At 39.8% G+C, this 21,308-nt stretch overlaps 1 protein-coding gene across 2 annotated transcripts; it reads left to right on the forward strand.

Annotated features, from left to right (window-relative positions):
• Positions 1-12,199: 12,199 nt before the first annotated feature.
• Pdp1 (pyruvate dehydrogenase phosphatase catalytic subunit 1) lies at positions 12,200-20,741 on the forward strand. 2 transcript variants are annotated; one of them, XM_076836154.1, is made up of 2 exons: positions 12,200-12,330; positions 16,734-20,741. In XM_076836154.1, the coding sequence occupies exon 2, from the start codon at positions 16,778-16,780 to the stop codon at positions 18,389-18,391; it is 1,614 nt and encodes a 537-aa protein (XP_076692269.1). In that variant the 5' UTR covers positions 12,200-12,330; positions 16,734-16,777; the 3' UTR covers positions 18,392-20,741. The 2 variants fall into 2 exon arrangements, with proteins under 2 accessions (XP_076692269.1, XP_076692268.1); XM_076836153.1 differs by lacking the exon at positions 12,200-12,330 and adding an exon at positions 13,133-13,211.
• The last annotated feature ends 567 nt before the right edge of the window (positions 20,742-21,308 follow it).

Below are 21,308 nucleotides of genomic sequence, written 5' to 3' on the forward strand. Positions count from 1 at the left end.
CCAAGAAGCTCCTTTCTGCAGGAGTATGTCTCCTGCAACCCCAGCTCACAAGTAATCATCCATAATGAGGCTCCTAATCTTTTGGATTTGAAGGACCATCAAATGGATGAATTCACAAAAATATGAACTGATACGAGGCTGCCAATTTTCATTTTGCAATTAAGAAAACACTATAATACAAATTATCATTATGACTTCACAAAGTAAAGTAACATAATTTCAGGATGATGATGATGATGATGATGATGATGATGATGATTTTGTAGAGGGGATTGAACTCAGGGGCACTCAACCACTGAACCACATTCCCAGTCCTATTTTGTATTTTATTTAGAGACAGGGTCTCACTGAGTTGCTTAGCGCCTTGCTTTTGCCGAGGCTGACTTTGAACTCTTGATCCTCTTGCCTCTGCCTCCTGAGCCACTGGGATTACAGGCATGCACCACTGCACTTGGCCCAGGCTAATTTTTTAAATCAAAAAGCTCACTTATGGGATTTAGTTTGTACATTTTTTTAATCACTGCTTCCTTCTCCCACCCCCCTTCATTCTGCCAAAATCAGTGAAAATTCTATTATTATCCTAAGATTCACATTTGGGGACCACAGATCCAAGTAAAAGTCTTCCCTGACATTTGTCCCCTCCACTACCATGCAGAAGTAGTCCCTTTCTCTTTGCTTCTCAAGCATTTTGTGAATACTTTTGTGATTTCACATAATGTCATCATTATTCTGGTTAATGTTCATCCAGCAGCTATACTACAAGTTTTTAAAGGCATAGAGATTGAATATTACTCTTTTCTCCATTTGCAGAATATCATACAAAGCTTAATGTACTTATCAAATTAATTTGCAGATAAGTCAGTCAAATGTTAGGATAAGGCTCTCCCCCTAGACAAAACTGATTACCTTATTTCCAAACTGGCATACCACAGCAGGGTCTGGAAGGAAGTCCAAGAGGCATAAAGAAAACTATAAGAACTTTCAAAAGCCATAAGCAAATAGAATTTAAACTGAAATTGTAATATTTTGTAAACACCACTGTTCAAAAAAATTCTCAGCTAAGATATTGATTTGGGGTTGGGTTCAAACATTATGGTGACGTTGATTTATACATATTTCAAATAAAAATAGAATTTCCAGATACAAAATACAATAAGAATCATAAAAAGGTCACGTGATAGCCAGTAGCAAACGAGACCCTATATTCATTTATCCAGGTCATTTATTGGTGAGTCATGATTTGTGGTCTGAAACCCAAACACAGTTCCCTGAAACCAAGAAAACATCATTCTGTAATCTATTTCCCTGATGAAATCTGGCTACAGTTCAGCAATGCAGTAAAAATATGTTCCATAAAAAATATCTTTATGGGTTCTCCCATTACAATGACAATTTCCTCTTAGGAGGTGGAGAATCATCAAAAACTTTAATCCTTTATACACAGAAATTTCCCATAAACTTAAATAGTATAAGGAAGTAAAATTCTAATCAATTTTTCTGGTACTACCACATTCAAAGAATGTAAACATACATAGTATTAGGTTAGCTGTTATTTTAACTCCTTAGTAGTACCCAAATGTTAAATTGCTTAGTGTGGGCTTAAGGTTCAAAATAGAGCTTGCCTTTAGTAGTAATTAAATAAAATTGTGAGGCTGCACAAAGCTGTATGGATAAGATTGTGGTGGCACTGGCAACTGTAAGCAGGATTGGAGGAAGAAAACTAGAATCACACAGCATTACACTTGCTGACATTCATCTCCCTAGTCTTCAAGATGAAAGAAATTGAAGCATCTCTGGGTGCCAAACATGAGCATGTTTAAATCCAATGCCTTTGTTAAGGCAGCATCATGCAGGCTTAGTTACATTATTTATTCACTGTGTTTGGCAGCCTCCAAGAAAGCCCCCAGTGGTCTCTGCCGTGGGAATTCATACCCTTGTGGAATTTCCTCCCATATTTTACCAGGGTTCATATATGTTACTAATAGAACACAGAAGTGATTGTATTTCACTTTCAAGATTCTATGTGCACATGACAGCTTCAGTCTGGGTTTCTCTCAGCTCACTCACTGGGGAAAGCTAGCTGCCATGTAGTAGGTAAAACTACAGAGGGGCCTATGTCGCAACGAATGGAGATGTTCTGCCAACAGCCATGTGAGTGACCTGGAAGCATATTCTCCAACTCCAGTTGAGTGTCTATATGCCTGCAGTCTTGACACCTTGACAGTAACCTCATGAGATCCTAAGCTAGAGCCACTAATTTGCTCCCAAATTCCTAATTCTCAGAAACTGAGATAAATATTTGCTGTTCCAAGATAATTTTGGAGGGGGGTGGATTTGTTATCCAGTAATAGATAATATACCTGTGATTGATTGTTTATTTTTTGTACTAGAGATTGAATCTGGAGGCACTTTACCACTGATTCACATTCCCAGCCCTTTTTATTTTTTTAAGACAGGGTCTCTGTAAGTTGTCAATGACTTCACTAAGTTGCTGAGGCAAGCCTCAAACTTGCAATCCTCCTGCCTCAGCCTCCCAAGTCACTGGGATTACAGGAGTGCGCCACAGTGCCCAGCTACCTATTGTGATTTATGTTATATGTTAGATAAACTAATTTAACTTCTGCTTCTTTCTGTATAGAGATTAATACAAATACCTATATATTTATACTCACTCTCCATTGTTCCAAAGTGAATTTATGGCTACTTTCAAGTATGTGTAAAATTCCAGGCAGCATAAATTAAAAGAGAAGAGGGGACAGAAAAACAAGGGTGGAGGTATAAAGCAGAAAAAGGAAAAGAGGTTTAAAAAATCTATTACACACATTCTATAACTGGGACATCATTCTGGTTCTGAAAGCTTAAGTAACTCCTCCTATCTCCTTCTCTACCCCTGCACACACACAAAAATACAGATATTTATTCAGTTCAGAGTCCAAAATTTTTAAAAAATCCAATTAATTTCAAAAACATAATTATCTGCAGTGCTAACATGGGTGGGAAGTTTCCTTGGGCACTGCCCTAAAGCAGACACTGCATGGAGTTCATGCTAAGGCTTCACACTCAAGGGAAATTTAATGAAATGGGATGATACACATGCATAGTGCCTCATCTCACGGAGGACCACAACGGCTCTCATGTAACAGTGCCTACTTATGTAACTCTGCTGCTCAGGGTGAGGCTTTGCCATTCTACAGCTCATCCTCTAAAAACTGTTGCCCTTCACAGACAAATACCCTTGTGACTTTCCATGTTCATAAATATTAAAAACAGCCAATTTCCACTAACTTAATGTAAATCGTTTTGGGAATCATGGATATTCTGAATGTTTTTCCATGTTACTGCCATGTAAGTGTCCATACGCATGACAACCTATGCACAGAGTTTTGACGGCTAAGATATCCCCTCCTCCTTTTCATCCATATTTATCTCACCACCAAGTCCTGACATTTTTACTAATGTCTGTTTCCATCTCTTCCTCCTTCACCTTCTTGCTGCCATTGCTTAGATCTGTATTTTAACTCTTTATTCCCATATTTAGGCTATAGCCTTCAGTTACTCCCAAAGGAGCCATGATCTATATCATTGTCAGAACACTTTTCTTTCATCACAATTCAGTCAAGTGTCAATTAGCATCCTGATTATAGAGTGAGAAATCAGTATCCCTAAAATTAGAGATTTTCAAGTATCAAGATTCAGCCATATACCCCAGTTCTAGCATCTGTGCTTCACCCAACATCCTCCAGATTTTCTCCTGTTCCTTTCCAGGTCTTTCTGCACTGTAGTTCCCACTCAGAATGCACGACTATCACATCCTTTCTGGATCCCAATTCCATTCTCTAATCCTAGCTCAGATCTTAGTTCAGAAAATTAAGTCTCAGTGTGGGAGAGACTCTAATGGTCCCATTGTCCAACTCTCAACCTTATCTATGAATCCTCCAGTCATCCAGCCAACATTTACTGGGCACCTCCTCAGCCAAGCTAAAAATGAGTATGGGAGGTTCAGCACTGAAAGAGGTCATAAATGACAGAGAGGCTAGCATGCAAATGATCACAATATTATAAGTACAATGGTCAACACATGAACAAAGGGCTTTGTGAACACATTCTTTGTCATCTGTCATCTAGATTCTGTAAATGTCTCCACTAACAGGAAACCCATTATCTCAAGGAGTAGCTAATTCCATTTCCTGAAAATATAACCACATGAAGTTACCATAATGAGTTTAAATCTAACTTGCACATATTTATTCTAGTTTTATCAAACTTCGATTTTCCAAGGATAAATCTTTCTTTTCACATGACTGTCATCAAAGTATTTGAAGACCATGTTATGAATATCCCCAAATTTCTCATATATTCTTATTTTAGACTTATCAACCTGCTGGCAGCCCTCCTTTGGCTTCACTGCAGATTTTTTGCCACGGCACCGTGGCAGGCACACACAGCATGGGAAGCTGTGGCAGGAGGATCACAAGTCTAAAGCCAGCCTCAGAAATTTAGTAAGACCCTGTCTCAAAATAAAAATTAAAAGAGCTGGAGATGTAGCTCAGTGGTTAAGTGCCCCTGGGTTCAATCCCTGGTACCAAAAAAAAAAAAGATTTTTATGTTATTCAAAGATTGGTGGGGATTCACCAAGGTAGAGTGGTCTTATCATAAGGCAACTTAAATCCACATGTACATTTTGGGGAGGGAAGTGGGCACCTTCTTTACATTGCTGGCAACAGGCAATCCAAAACTCTGGAGAGTCCTTTTCGCTCTCATATACCCAAGTGATCTCTCATCCAAAAGCCAAATTTGAATGTCTCATCCTGGGGCTCCCGGCATTCTTCCTTGTATTGTTAATCAAATTTTTTTGCTTATCCTATTTAAGTTCTCCACCTAAATATTTTTCTTAAGGGTAAAGGTATTTTCATTATTCTTATTTTCCTTTATGAGTGAATAAATGAATATCAAAGGGAGAAAAGCCCTGTGGTAGCAGAATAATCCCTAAAAATAATGCCTAAGACGTCATCCCCAGGACTTGTGAATGTCTATGTTACATGACAATGGAGAATTAAGGGTGCACAAGGAATTAAGAGTGCTAACCAGCCCAGCTATTTTACAGAAATCAACTGATTTTTACAGTGGGCCCTGTGTAATCACAAGGGTTTGTTCAAAAGGCAGGCAGAAGAGGAAGTCAGAGTCAGAGGGTGATCTGAAGATGATACTCTACTAGCTATAGAATGGAGAAAGGATCCAAGAGAGAAGAATTGATGGGAACTCATACATAAAAGCTGCAAAAAGAAATAAAAGGCTCCCTAGTACCTCAGACACTTCCCTTAGGCCCAGAAAGACTCAGGTCAGATTTCTGACCTGCAGAACTGAAAGCTAATGTGTGTGTTGTTTCAAATAGCAATAGGGAACTAATTAAAGAGCTAATAAAATTTGGTATTATTTGCCAGCCATCATTTGGCATTTCTACTTACATTATCCTTAACGCTTATAACATGGAGGAGGAGGAGGGGAAGAAGGAGGGGGGTGAAGGATAAGAGAGGAGGTAAAGGGGGAGGGGAGGAGGAGAAGAGGAAGGAGGAGGAGGAGGAGGAGAAACTATTGGGTAAATTGTGAAAGATTGCCCAGCTAGTAAAATGCAGAGGTAGGATTTGAACTCGGGTCTTGGTGATACCAACTCATACTCAACTCAAAAAACCATGATGCCTAAGAAGGGATAAAATCACAATTAAAATATGGTACCTGGGTAACTCTCTATTCTGATTAGAGTCTCAGAGCCCATTATTCCTAGGAGAAACAGGATACATAATAGCTATTATTAACTTTTCTCTTTAATTCATTGTCTTCCTTCTCTCCTTGAACTTTTCTCTCTACAGTTCATACTGCTTAAACATAAAAATACTAGGGAGACTGAGGCAGGAGGATCAGAAGCTAGAGGCCAGCCTGGGCAATTTAGCAAGACCCTGTGTCAAAATAAAAAGAACTAGGATGTAACTCAGTGGTAGAATGCTTGCATAGCAGGTATGAGACCCTAGGTTTAATTCCAGGTACCAAAAAATTAATAAGTGAATTAAATTACTTGAACACTAGCTTATCACTTTTGATAGATCAAATTATTCAGTCTATATTATGAAATCAACTATAGTTTTATCTGTAGGATGCAGATGGAATACATGAGGCATTCAATTACAAATATTTATGACATCTAGTATATATGGAAAACATACTTTTATAAGTCATAACTGCTTCTCCTAGAAAACCGTAACTTAAGTATACATAATGTATTGCTGGTTACAGACACAATAAGAGTGGTGAAAATCCTACAATTATAAGGATATAGTTTGCTTCAAATCCATAATGAAATGTGAAACTGTCTATAGTTCTCACCAAGCTATAATTAATTGAATCCTAATTTTGACATAAGCCTTTTTAAAAGAAAACCTAATATAACAAAATAGTGATATTTAATTCATTCATGATATATCTCTAAGCATTCAGCTGTTGTAGTATGCCACTATTTCTTCATTTAAAATGAGTTCATTTACTCATTATTGAGTACAATTGTGTATAGTGGTCACAATGGCACAGTGCCCTAGAGTAAAAGGCTCTAGGGTCTTAAGATGGTTCTACCACTTCCTATTAATATGATCCTGAGGCAAATTACCCTCATTAAGACTCAGTTTCCTCTCCTGTGAAATGCACAGGCTATTCCCTACCTCTCACTGAGACAACACATTTAGACCAGGGAGCATATAAAGAAAGCACCCATGACTAGATGGTTCTCACTACATGATATGCCATGGGTTTATACTGGTGTATAAGAGAGACATGGCCCCTGCACCTGAGTAGCTTATGTTTTAAAAGTTAAAAAAGAAAGATAGCCTTTAAGAAGTTTGCAAATCACAGTTACTAGTTTTAAAGTTATCACTTAGAAACTCCTGAAGAAGTCTGCAGACTGGCAGGGTCTGCTTCACAGGCATCCATGACTTAGCACCTATTATAAATCCACCCCATGTTTCAGTTCCCCTGAAGTTCTTTCTCCACTTTATACCTTCTGTATTTTGGGGAATCTATCTATAAAATTACACTGAGTGAAAAATCTTGCCAGATTGTTTAATGACCAGACAATAATACCAATTCCCTCTTTAACCCTTCCCCCTCTTGCTCATGCATGTCTCCTTAGTATCTTAAAATACTTCACTGCTGGGCATGGTGGTGCATGCTTGTAATACCAGCAATTTGAAAGAATGAGGAACAATTGCAAGTTTAAGGCCAATCTCAGCATAAAATAAAATATAAATATAAAAAATTAAAAAAGGACTAGGGATGTAGCTCAGTGGTAGAACACCCCTGGGTTCAATCTCCAGCATCCAAAACAAAACAAAAAAACCTCATTGATAGGAATCTTTTGAGGTATCCATGGTCTCTGATTAACACTTTTATAACTTTAGTATGGTGTGAAAGTGATACACATTCAGTTGAAATTGTACTTCAAGTTTTGAATTTTAGTCTTTTCCTGGATTAGAGATATGTTGTATGATACTCTCTTGAAGCTGAGAAATGACAGTGAACCACAGTTCCTAGTCAGTCACATTGTCACTACAGGAAATGACTGACACTCTGCAGTGTGTTGTGTTGGTAGGCTACAATATTTAATAGGTTAGATGTATTCAATGCATTTTCAACTTCTAGTGGGTTTATTGGGGGCATACCACTTTTGAAAATAAATGCAGATTTGTATGTGCCAATCTCAGGCCCACAGACATACAGTCCTCTTGCTGTAAACCGTTGAACCTCTATAAGAAACCTCAGTTGTCTACTTTTCTATTCTTTGTCACATTCAATGAATGCAGAGAAATGTTCTGCCTGATAGCCAGGAGACTTCTTCTATCCCTAATTTTTTTTGTGTGTGTGTGGTGTGTGTGGGGGTGTACTGGGGATTGAATCCAAGTGCACTTTACCACTGAGCTACATCCCCAGTCCTTATTTTTTGAGATATGTTCTCCTAAATTCCTCCAGCTGGCCTTGAATTTGTGATCCTCCTGCCTCAACATCCCAAATTGCTGGGCTTAAAGGTGTGCACCACACCAAGCCCAGCTTGTCCCTAACTTTACAAGAAAATGAAGCTTTATATACTTATTTTTCCTATTGATCATTCTATTGACTCTTGAAATTTGATGAAAATCGAGTCCTTTTCAAATACAGAATGAGACAAATGTTAAAGCTCCTAGAACAGCCTCTGGCCTGAAGATGAGCCACTCATACATTTTGTTTCCTTAGTGTAGGTAATTTGTCAATTTTACTGCATAGCTCCAAGTAAGTTAATTACAAAGAAGGAACTCAACATTGATATGGTAAGAAGGCAGATATCCATTGTTTAGCTATTGGGTAATTATTTGCTAGTTCCTAGCAAAGACCTGTAAGGGAAATAGGAGATAGAGTGTGGTGAACCAGTCTCTCTTCCTTCTGGTTGCTGATTTTGGCAAAGGCCACAATAAGTCAGCAACTAGCAGGCTGACAGCATCTCAGACCCACATGCAGATCTATTTTAAGCTTCCTGGCTGGCACCACTGAGGCTACTGGATCATCTCCATGTTGTCAAAGCTAACCTCCAATACCCCGCCTCCCCCGCCAAGGGTCTTTTCATCTGCCCACAAGAACACCAGGCCAATCTGGTCAAGCATTTGCTCATTTCTAAGTTTATTGTAGGTCAATAAAATAACTAAATTTTAAGGGTCACATTCAAAAACTTTAACATTTTTAGTATCACAGAAAGTATTTGTGTAGACAAAACAGGCATTTTTGCATAGTGCTTTCTTTGTACCAGGCTATTTTTGAAGCCCCTTCCTCTCTCCTTGCCAGTCCCTTCTCTACAACAACCTTGGGTTGTTTTTGTGCTACTTTTCAACAACTTCAAACACTATAGGATCAACAGGTTGTTCTAGTGGTTAAAACAATCTCTGAGGTCAAAGTACCAAACCCAAAGGCCTGAGCCCTGGCCCTGGCCCTGACAAGATAGACATGTGATAACAAACAACCCTTTTTAAGTAAGCCCATTAGATGGCCAAATGGAGCTCCATCTAGAAATAGGCCAAGGTCAGGCCAGAGATGAATCAAGACTGCTCTAGTGTACCAGCAGTTGTCACCTCTGTAGAAGGACTGGCACTTTATAATGTGCATGTTACTGCATCATAGAACTTTGCAACTTGAGAACAGAACTTATACCTCTATATAAGATTGTTTCAGAGCTATCATTTTGGGAGATTTTATTCTGTCTCCAGAAATATCTTGGCATTCAATCCTGATGATAAATTCTTTGTATTTAGTGGGGGCAAATATTAGGTTTTTGGTTTTTTCCTGGTATTGGGGATTGAACCCATGGACTTGTGCATGCTAAGCAAGTGCTCTACCAATGAACTACACCAGCCCTTATAAAATCTTATTTTGAGTCAGGATCTTATTAAATTGCCCAAGGTGGCCTTAACTTCAGTCCTTTTGACTTAGCCTCTGCAGTAGCTGTGATTACAGGCATGTGCCACCATGCCCCACCAAATGCCAGTTTTTTAAGTGTGGGTATTGTCTTCAGAAATAGTCATGCAGAACTAGTAATAAGATGGGAAAATTAATACTATTCTGGTATAAAACCAAAGAGCTGTCTATAGTAACACAAGTTGGGAGTGTCCTCTGCAGATCTGAAAACTATTTGAACAGGGAATTTTAAAAGTGCTCTGAAAAATGACAATGTCAATATGGAATAAGGGTATATGCAACTAAGGTCACAACTTTGAAGAGGTCATTTGCTATGGATGCATAAATTCTGAAGACTCACAACCACCATTGGTTTATAGATATCAAAGAAGTCTATTATAAATATTTCTGGGTCCACAGGCGAAACTCTTAATAATTCACTCTTAGCTTCAATGACTTGATCTCCATACTTAAAAAGCAGAGACTAAAGGTAGTGGCACTCATCATATAAATTAAATTGACAGACTAAGGGTCTAAGACTCAATATCTTAATAACAATACCATCTCACCATAAAATCTATTGCATTTGAGGATCTGGGTCTCTTGCTTTCCTGGTGCCTTAATCTATAACACTGTCTTGAAACATCTTTAATAATAACAGCGAATGCTTATATAGCACTTGCCACCTTTCTTAGCAAGTTATACAGAGCAACTCAATACAGACTGGTGAATTATTTCTACTTTTATTCTTAAGATTCCTATGATAGCAATAAGACACAACAGAGGTTGCCCCAGACCATAAAGTAAGGTGGCAAAGGGGGGACTGGAATTCAGGCAGTCCCACCAGATATGTTTATAATTACAATGCATCCTATGCTGCCTCTATGAGACAAGAGAAAACCAGATTCACAAATAAGGTTCTTAACAGAAAAATGAAGGAAAATTTATGGGAAGCTCATCTGAAAAGCAAAAAAGGAGAGGAAGTGAGGCAGATGGACCTACGTAAACTAGGATGAAGGCCAGAAGATCAAGATCAGCCTCAAGAGTTCCTTGGGACTTGTCAAAAAAGACTCTCCTTTAATTTATTTAGAGAATAGAGGAGGAAGTTTCAAAGACCCAGGTTTTAAGCCCAACTGTTTTGGGGCCAGGTAGGTGGGACAAGCCTGTATTCCCAGACATTAGGGAGGCTGAGGAAGGAGGATTACAAGATTAAAACCAGCTTCAGCAATTTAGTGAGGCCCTGAGCAATTTAGAGACCTTGTCTCAAATTTTATTTTGTCTCAAAATAAAAAATAAAAAAAGGCTGTGGCTCAGTAGTTGAAAGCCCTTGGGTTCAATCCTTAGTACCAAAAAAAAAAAAAAAACCGAACAACCAATCAACCAGCTAAACAAACAAAAACCACCTAGTTTGGGTATAGTTTTTCCTTTATTACATAAAAATCCAGTAATTCAGGATTAAAAGAATCCACAGTAATGCTAACATGATAGTTTTTATATCGTCCAAAGCACTTCATAAACCTTATTGGCTTGTCAGCAGACATACATAATAAATCAAGGTCGACTCATTGTCTTAACACTAGGCAGGATAAGTGCAATGATCTCTCCGATATCCCAAAGGAAGCTTTTAGAAGCCATTATCCTGTAAAGATGGGATCTGTGTGGATAGAGCTAAGTGAGGAAGCTTTTAGAAGCTACTTTCCCATAAGGAGTGGGTATGGGTGAATGGAGGTAAATGAAGGGCCCTTAATGTCTTCAGTTTGGCCATATTCAGAGCCAACGCCTAACCTCCTCTCACAGATGCTGAAAACTGTCTTATGTTGGGAAAATGGATCTCACCATTGGTAATGACTCAAAGGATCTTCTGACTCTCAAGTTCAGTTCTCTCACAACTTTTGCAGACTACAGTCTATCTCTTTTTCTTGTAACCAGTCAGGGCAAACGAAGCAACACTGATTTCAAAGTCCTTCAGGGAAGTGACCACACACCTACTGGACGAGGAAAATAATTCTTTCATCTAAATTCCTCCTGTTCTTTAACTAGCTTCCTTTGCCTGGGACCTGAGGGGCATCTAGGAAAACAATATCCGAATTAATGGTCCTAAAATCTACAACTCTATTCTGAATGAATGATAGCAAGAGCTGCATTCAAGACTATGTCGCAGGTTGGGGTGAACTTCAAACGGCTTAGTCTGGAGTTGGGCTGGGAGTTGCTCCTGCAGTCTACTCTGGGAAACATCACATACCCGCGGTGTGAGTCGCGGGGGGCGGCGTGGCGATCAGGCCGGCCTTACGCACCACGCGGCCCGCGCCGAGGTACTACATTCGCGGAAGCCCTCCTGGCGGGATAGCAGCCCGTGCCCCGAACCCCACGCCCGCAAATGATGCTTGGGCCCGCCCAGAAGACAACTCTTTCCTGGGCCAGCCGCCCACAATCACCACCACAGAGCCCAACGTACAGCGGACCCTCAGACAACTCAGTCCCGCCTTCCACCAGCTATAAGGCGAGATCACGTGAGCAGGTCCGGGCAACCAATGGGCGGCCCTCGCCGAATGGAAGGGATTGTCTGACCCCCGTGACGTCACAAAGCTAGCGGGGAATGCGCTCCTCTTCCGCCCCCGCCCTCATGGCTACTGCCCGCTCTCCGCCTCCCCGCCCACTCTCCACTGCGCAGCCAATAGGGAGGCGGGATGCGCTCCGGCCGGAACGTGAGGGCGGGGCAGGGTGGTGGCCCGGCGGGGCAGGGGCGCGGAGTGGGCCGGCCGGGGGCTAGGTGCCGCGCTCCAGGGAGCTGAGCGGATTGCGTGAGAGCACCTACTGGTGCTATCGCGGCCTCCTGGTCGGGGAAAAACTGCTAGTCTTCTGCTGTGCCCGGTTCGTATTCTTTGCTCCCCGCCCCGAGCCGCTCCGTCCGGAATCCTCCTCCACGGTCCAAAGTTGTGAGGGGGGCGTCGGGGCTGGGGTGCACGGCGCTCGTGTGGAGTGACGGCCGCGGGCGTGCGGAGGGCGGGCCGGTGGCGGTCGGGGCGGGGGCGGACCGAGCCCCAGAGCGCCAGGTGCACGCGGGTGCGTTGGGGCTGCAGGTCAGGCGTGGCGGTGCGGCTAGCTGCTGCGGGCGCTAGCCGGCCGCACTGGCCTCTAGTCCTCAGGGTTTCACGCGCCGGCTGTCAGCGCCAGGGCGCGGTGGGAACCCAGGAGAGAGTGAGCTCTGGAGAGGCAGTGGCGGGCGGGGCGTTCGTTGCCTAAGGGTCTCCCCTGACACACCCCGTGGGCCTCGTTGGCTCCACAGGCAGCCGTATCAGGGTGGCCCCTGGTAGTCTCTGCTAAAACAGGCGCCGCGTGGGCCGGGCGGCACAGGCAGCTGGAGGATGCCGCACGCTGGTGGGCTCCGCGCCGAAACTGCATGGAGGGACCCAGGCGAGCCTCAGCTCGCGCCTGGGCCCCCACCGCCTTGGGCTGTGACTCTGCCTCTTTGGCAGGGTGGGTTTGTTTGTTTGGTTTCCTCCTTCTCTCCACCCCTTTCTCCCTCCTCTATCCTCTTTCCCCCTCCCAGCCCATTCACCGGGCTGAAGCAAGACCTCGCCCCTCCTCCGCTCCCGCCTCCCTGCCGCCGCCTCCTCTAATGAGCATCTCTGCCTTGCTTTCAATGGGCCGGTGCTGCTGTCGCTGCTGCTGCTCGCGCGGGTTGTGGATGTTGTCGGCTCCGTGTTGTGATGACAGGAGAATGTGTGTGTGTCCCGGGCCCAGACGAATTGGTAGGTATTCACTTAACTACCGGCGTTGGGTACCCAAGGAAGGATGGTGACTGATTTTGTGTGTGGATGGTTTTAGGTGGGTTGGCATGGAATTAAGGCATCAGGTAGATAGGAAAAAGGGACAAAGGCATCCTGGACCAGGATAGCTTTAATGCCTCAATAAGTGCGATTTTCACGTAGGGACAAAGGAAACTGATCAAACAAGTGCTGGCAAGGTGCTTTATGTCTTCTGAAGGAAACTGGTTTCTTCATTCATTGAAGATACAGGAGCTACGAAATGGCTAGGCATTACCAGAAAATGCTAAAAAATCGCAAAGAGTTTTTTTTGCAGTGTGTTTAATGCAACCAGATTACATAAACTGGGGTTCCGATACATAATATTGACTATCTTAGCATTTCTTTTTTCATTTGCCTCTGAAGGTTTGTAAGGCTAAAGAGCTCCAGTGAAGGTGCATAGCTTTTTCTAATTATTTTGGTTTGTTGGTTTACTGATAATGTAGAATAATTTCATGACACAGGCTCTGATGAACACATAGGTAAAAATGGATGGGTCTCTTTCCTATTTGTGCCAGTGCATCTTTCCTTATTAGTCATTGGCAAAATCGGCCAAATCTTCCTCCGGCTGAGATGCTGCTTGTATCGTGGCTGAGTCTGGATCATGGGGAGGGAACTTTTCAGTGAAATTGTGCTTAGGAATAACTTGGACATTTGACACTGCTCTAATTTACCAACAACTGGACCTTTTTGTACTTGTTGCCAAATCCAAGAGTCTTCTACTTGGTTAATTAAGCAAGTTTATCAGCAAAACTTTTGATTCCATAGGGGTTTTTGTTGTTAAGGTACAGACATTTTTAAAGATATTAAGGGGTTTTCAGTGCTTGCTTACTATTATTTATCAAAGCATTTGAATGACTATTGACTTCTGAAGGTATCTGATCTGATAAAGAGAATATATCATTTCTACTGATATGATACAATACTAAATCACAGAGCAGGGTTTTTCTAAATCACACCTTCCCTAAGAATTTGCCTTTTAAAGGCATGTTAGGAGCTGGGGGCTCTGAATCTCAGCCTATATGCTAAGCCCCTGAATAACTGAAGGTACATTTGAAAAAAATTCCCTCTCTGCCTTTTTGTCTTTAATCTTGATTACTATTGCTTTGAAGGAATAAAATGTAATTGAGTAGATTGCTTGAATTTAAATATTATTCAAAGCACCTGCTGCATGAATCGTGAGCTCTTTAACACAAGATTTCATTCATTGTGCAGTCAACTTTAAAGGCAGAAAAAACTACCAAAACAAAAGAATTTAAGGAGAGTACAGATCTCCTGGACTTGTTAATCCTTGATTAGTGTGCCATCAAATCCTGTTAGGCATTTATTAACCTCCCACTCCCATCTTAAGTTTTAAAGAAAGGATAAATACAGACTTATACATTATGAGGAAATGGTTTCAATTAAGATTTCATGTGTTTTATATGTTTAATAATAGAAAAATCTTCATACACAGCATAAAATGATTTAATGGTTTTTGCATGCAAATCTAAAAAAGTAATATAGTTTACATCTAGAAGCCAAAGTCATGTGGCCCAACATTTGAGCACCTCTCCTCATACTTAACCTTTGGATGACTTTCAGGTATTCATTTGAAGTGCTGTTAAGTGGTTAGGCCTGGTAGATTCTTCTCCTTCTGGAATTTTTACCTTTCATTACTGTATTTCAGAATGCTTTTTTAGCTATGAATTCTCATTTCCCAAATTGTAGCCATACTTTCTTTTACCTGATCTTGTCTTTATTTTTGTAAACAAATCCCTTTTTAAATAGTGCAGTTAAAATAATTGTACTTTCTACCACTTGTGAAAGAGGTTCTATATGGCTGGCTTATTCAGTGCTTACTACAAAAGCAAATAAGAATTGGTGATTATTCAGTTTTTAGTTTTCTCTGTTTCCCCACTTACTATTTCTCAAATTACCTTTCAAAAAAGGTGCGTAAAAAGATTTAAAATATAACTAACACTCTGTATGATAGCTATAAAATTTTTTTCCTCCTTGGGTTCGAACTTTGGAAAGAAAGGTTTATATTAAGACTTACGGGGTTTTAGTTTCCTATTCCTTTTTGTTCACTGCATTTGCTTCTATACTTAAAGTATTTCTGAAATCTGTCTCTATATAGTTCAAATGAATACTTTGAAGCAATATCTTAAGAATTCCGGGAAAATATGTGTTGAGGAAAAAGAGAGATATTATCTGGAATAATGATACACATTCATTAAAATTTCCAGATAAATGCCAGCAAATCATTTTCAGGGTCATGTGATTTTTTTTAAAAAAATCATAATTATAATGCCATACCCTTATAATCTAAACCTTTGACTAGCTTTTCACTGTTCTTTGTTGCTTTTTTAGAGCAGATAGATACCTTTTTTAAAAAAAAAGTAAAAGAAAACATCTTTCTAGGGATGGGTTCTACTTTGGATCCATAGTAGATGATAACAATATTTCTGTAGCTTTCTTTTGTGACTACTAAACAGGGAACAGTGTAGGCAAGAAAATTCTAAAACTTGAGATTAAAATTACTATGAAAATTTTAGAGTTACTAGAATACTTACTTTTTTTTAATCACAAAGGGCACAGCAAAATTCAGCAATGAATACATAAAACCTGCATTAGATTTTAAAGATTCACATCAACAACCAAAAAGATATGAATCCTAGAAGAGGCCTTAGCATCTAGTCCCAGTATTTATTTAAATATAGAAGAGTGAGACCCATAGAGGTGAGCTGACTTTTCCAGGGTTATTTGATAAGTTGGTAGCAGACCTGTGTCCCTTAGCTTGCCAAGTTGGCACAGTGGTCTAGAGAAGTAGACATTGCAAGACCATCTACTGAAGTATAAGAAGAAAACATAGGAATTTCTATTTTTACTTCATTATGTAGAAAACTTTCTGTATATGTTGTAATGAACATTGTACTAATACAGTGATATGTGCATATAATTTATAAGTAGTGTATACATATACATATGTTGGGGAGGCATCTTAACGTTTTGGGGGTAATAACAATGTGTAATCAATGCCAGCAATTGACCACAAGTCTAGAAACAGATTGTCCTAAATGGAAGAAGTGTCTGAACAAAATGGGAGATTAAAAGCCTTTTTAGGATAGAGAGGAAGAAGGGTGATTGGCCAGGTAGATTGCTGCGGCATGTTATGTAACCTTCATCTCCTCAGCTTTCTCCAGCCAAATCTTGTACATTCTGCACAGTTTTTACTGCATAAAGAAATTCAGAGAAACAAGTGAATTCAAATACAGCTCAGTCCTAGCTCCGTGAATGATTGGGAGTTTTAATTACCATAAAACACCCTGGAGAAATAGTACATGATATGTGTATAAAATATACTAACTCCTAGCACAGGGCTTAGCTTATAGATTCACTTACTAAATTTTTTTTGAAAGCAAAGCTAGATTAAATAATCTGAAATGTAACTCTCTTTGTATACATCTGTCTTAATTTGCTGTCTAGGAATCCCAGTCAGAAGTTCCAGCCTGCCGCTGTTCTCTGATGCCATGCCAGCACCAACTCAACTGTTTTTTCCTCTCATCCGTAATTGTGAGCTGAGCAGAATCTATGGCACTGCATGTTACTGCCATCACAAACATCTCTGCTGTTCATCACCCTACATTTCTCAGAGTCGCTTGAGATACACACCCCATCCAGCATATGCTACCTTTTGTAGGCCCAAGGAGAACTGGTGGCAGTATACCCAAGGAAGGAGATATGCTTCCACACCACAGAAATTTTACCTTACACCTCCACAAGTCAACAGCATCCTTAAGGCCAATGAGTACAGTTTCAAAGTGCCAGAATTTGATGGCAAAAATGTCAGTTCCATCCTTGGATTTGACAGCAATCAACTACCTGCAAATGCACCCATTGAGGACCGGAGAAGTGCAGCAACCTGCTTGCAAACCAGAGGGATGCTTTTGGGGGTTTTTGACGGCCATGCAGGTTGTGCTTGTTCACAGGCAGTCAGTGAAAGACTCTTTTATTATATTGCTGTCTCCTTATTACCCCATGAGACTTTGCTAGAGATTGAAAATGCAGTAGAGAGTGGTCGGGCACTGCTACCCATCCTCCAGTGGCACAAGCATCCCAATGATTACTTCAGTAAGGAGGCATCCAAATTGTACTTCAACAGCTTGAGGACTTACTGGCAAGAGCTTATAGACCTCAACACTGGGGAGTCAACTGATATTGATGTTAAGGAGGCTTTAATTAATGCTTTCAAGAGACTCGATAATGACATCTCTCTGGAGGCTCAAGTTGGTGATCCTAATTCTTTCCTCAATTACTTGGTGCTTCGGGTGGCATTTTCTGGGGCCACTGCTTGTGTGGCCCATGTGGATGGTGTTGACCTTCACGTGGCCAATACCGGAGATAGCAGAGCAATGCTGGGTGTGCAGGAAGAGGATGGCTCATGGTCAGCAGTCACACTTTCTAATGATCACAATGCTCAGAATGAAAGAGAACTTGAGCGGCTGAAATTAGAACACCCAAAGAATGAGGCCAAGAGTGTGGTGAAACAAGATCGGCTGCTTGGCTTGCTGATGCCTTTTAGGGCTTTTGGAGATGTAAAGTTCAAATGGAGCATTGACCTTCAAAAGAGAGTGATAGAATCTGGCCCAGACCAGTTGAATGACAATGAATATACCAAGTTTATCCCTCCTAATTATCACACACCTCCCTATCTCACTGCTGAGCCAGAGGTAACTTATCACCGATTGAGGCCACAGGATAAATTTCTGGTGTTGGCTACTGATGGGTTGTGGGAGACTATGCATAGGCAGGATGTGGTTAGGATTGTGGGTGAATACTTAACTGGTATGCATCACCAACAGCCAATAGCTGTTGGTGGCTACAAGGTGACTCTGGGACAGATGCATGGCCTTTTAACTGAAAGGAGAGCCAAGATGTCCTCTGTGTTTGAGGATCAGAATGCAGCAACCCATCTCATTCGCCATGCTGTGGGCAACAATGAGTTTGGGACTGTTGATCATGAGCGCCTCTCCAAAATGCTTAGTCTTCCAGAAGAGCTTGCACGGATGTACAGAGATGACATTACAATCATTGTAGTTCAGTTTAATTCTCATGTTGTAGGGGCATATCAAAATCAGGAATAGTCAGTGGATCTGGCAATTCTGAAATAAATATAAAGGGCAGATAGTTTTTTTTTTTTTAAAAAACATACTTACATAATGAACATTTCCAATGGGTCATTCTAAGCATTTACCCATTCGACAGTCTAGGTAGTCGCGTGTTCCAAATTGACTTTGCAGCAGGGTGACAGGATCATGAGCATCTGGTTTGCCTAGCTCAGACCTCACAGCACCTGTGCTCAAGGCAAGTCAGTTTTTTAAAGTAGGTGTCTTGAGATATTGACTTCTTTTACCAATCTGAGAAAACTGGGATCATTTGACAAATATGATCTTGCATAGACCCAAAGCAAGGATCTTGGGTGTATTCTGTTGGTAAAAGGGAAGAAATGTTACTGTTCACACCTGGAGATCCCTTTCTTCACTAAGATTCTAATGTACATGAGAACATTTATTTATTGCATGATTTTCTAGGTATATAATCTATGCATTATTCACATAAATTTATTTTAGCCTGAAGTAGTTTTCAGATCCAGTACTCTAAGCCATAAATGACCATGTACCAAGCAATCTGAATTTATAAATTTTTGTGATTATTATGACAGGAGTGCTTGTTAACGTGTAAAAACAAACTATACTCCCTTCCCTACCCCTGATTTCCTTAATGTAATTGAAATATTTTCTGTTTTGCCACACACTGGAAGATGATAAAGGTTTTCAGGTTTACATACTCTTGCATTGATTAAAAGTTTTTTAGTTTGTATTAATGAAAAGTTGTATTTAGTTTGAAATAAAGATATCTAGAATAAAGAGAAGAGACTGATATGTTCAATTATTATCATCTGCAGCCACCAGCACGTCATTCTTATATAATCCCCAAAGGTTTGGCATGCTTTAATGTGTGGTGGGTAGACTGCTGCCGGGAAATCATACTTCTTAGTAGCAATAAATATTTTGGAATTTTAGGGATGACATATATAAAATAAGTTTAATTACCAATTTGGGTAGTAATGTTTAGTATAACCATCCGGTATTTAGACGGGAGAAAATTTTTGGTTTTCCCCACTTAGACCTAGGTCAATTAAAATATTTGGTTTAAAATTGCTAAAGGCTTTAAACATACTGTAGCTTAAGATAGTGTTAAGATATATAAATGAGAAATTTTTAAAAGGTAACTATCATGCATGCCTGATGTCATAGAACACTTAGTAGCATCGAGTGTTGTTTGCAGCAGTCTCCATGATTATATGCAGTCCCTTCTAATACTGTATCAAAGTGAATTAAAATAAATATATTCAAATTGACTTTTTGGGAGCTTATTTTATATGCATCAAATGACATTTTGTTCCTGTGTTTAATGGTGATCTGTGTACAGCTGTGCATATATTTCCATCACTTACTGTTAAAAAAAAAAGGCTATGGCTGTGTTTGAAATTCACATAGATTTTAATACAAAACATGATCAGCTTTCTGTTGTATAATTAGTTGGGTATTTAGGAGTCCTTTCAGAATTCTGTAGGATTGAACTAGATGTTCAAGGACTCTATCTGGCCTGTGGATAATAAATCAGTGTAATATTGGCTGCAAAATTTGTTCCAATTCAAAATAGACTCAGGAAGATTGTACCTCAGAACATTACATAACGTTTGTTTTCTGAGGTGTTTTTCTGTTTTGTTTTAATCAGCTTGAACCTTTTTTCTTAGGCAATATTTTGGAGGGGAAAAGGCTATACTATTTAGTTCTAAATGCTTCGACAAAGACAATTGCTTTTAATGAAATATATAGACCATGGTAGCAAAACCCATTTTTAGCTACTGTTTGAATTCCTTTTGAATACCACCACTGAAAAGTTCTATGCTATTATAACCTGAATAATATCTCATCTCTATATGGTACAGGTGAAATAAATTTGATTTCCTGTGGTCGTGATCAAGACAATAATTCTTATTACATAAGAAGTTTGGTCTATAGTCTGAAAGCTGGTCTACTTTGGAAATGAAAATACAGATGGAGTTGACATTGTGGAAATGAAAATAATTGGGCGTTAAAAATCTGTGCTGTTGTAATCGGTTGTCACCATGATATGATGTCTAGAATTAAAGTCAGTAATGTAAACTTTCATGATATGTAGCCTGCCTTAAATTTATTTTAACTTTCTAACATGTATTTAATTTCTGTAATTATATTTAATCAGTGGCTCATATCTGTAGTATACCATTAACTAGTTTTAAAGAGTTTGGTATAGTACACAGTACTTGTTAGGAACACTGTTTTATGGAAGTGTATCTGTGCAAAGACACAAAACAATTTACATCTAATATAAAAATTGTCAGATAAATGCCCACAGTGAATTAAAGCTTCATATCTGCTTTGTGAATGGCCTTTGTTGGTTTTTAATCATTAGATGCTTTCTACGGGTGGTGGGTTATATTTAACTTCAGGATCCAGTAAGTAAATAATATTTTTTAGTTGGTGTATAATTTACATTCAATAAAAATGGGAAGATTTAAAATTTATCCTATGAGATTTGGTAACCACCATCCCAATTTTCGGCAGGAAATTTCCTCATGCTCGTTTCCAGTTAACCCTTCCCAATGTAAGTATTGTTCTGACTTCTCTAACCATATATGAGTATTACTTTTCCTACAAATTAATATGAATGAATTAACGTAAATGAAATCGTATACACTTTTTTGTCTGACTTTTGCTCAATGTGAGATTCTTTTATGTTAAGTATATTTTATAACTAAGTAGCATTCCATTGTTCGAACTTATCCAGTTTATCCATTTAAGTTGATGGACATTGTTATTAGTCCTCATCTTACCAACACTTTCAAACTGATTTTTAGGAAGACTGTTCTGTTAAGGTGTAGCTTTAATTTTTGAAAATTGCAGATGACCTTTTTGTTCCTTTTTTCAGTACTAGGGACTGAAGAGGACTCTA

This window comes from Callospermophilus lateralis, chromosome 16 (genome assembly GCF_048772815.1).
Source record: "Callospermophilus lateralis isolate mCalLat2 chromosome 16, mCalLat2.hap1, whole genome shotgun sequence".
NCBI classification, from domain to species: domain Eukaryota; kingdom Metazoa; phylum Chordata; class Mammalia; order Rodentia; family Sciuridae; genus Callospermophilus; species Callospermophilus lateralis.

What these genes read in the sequence shown, in the direction of transcription:
- Pdp1 (XM_076836153.1), top strand. Translation starts at nt 13,148, where the DNA reads ATGTTGTCGGCTCCGTGTTGTGATGACAGGAGAATGTGTGTGTGTCCC. An exon ending in TCCCGGGCCCAGACGAATTG is followed by an intron (nt 13,212 to 16,733) that starts GTAGGTATTCAC and finishes TTTGCTGTCTAG; the next exon opens with GAATCCCAGTCAGAAGTTCC.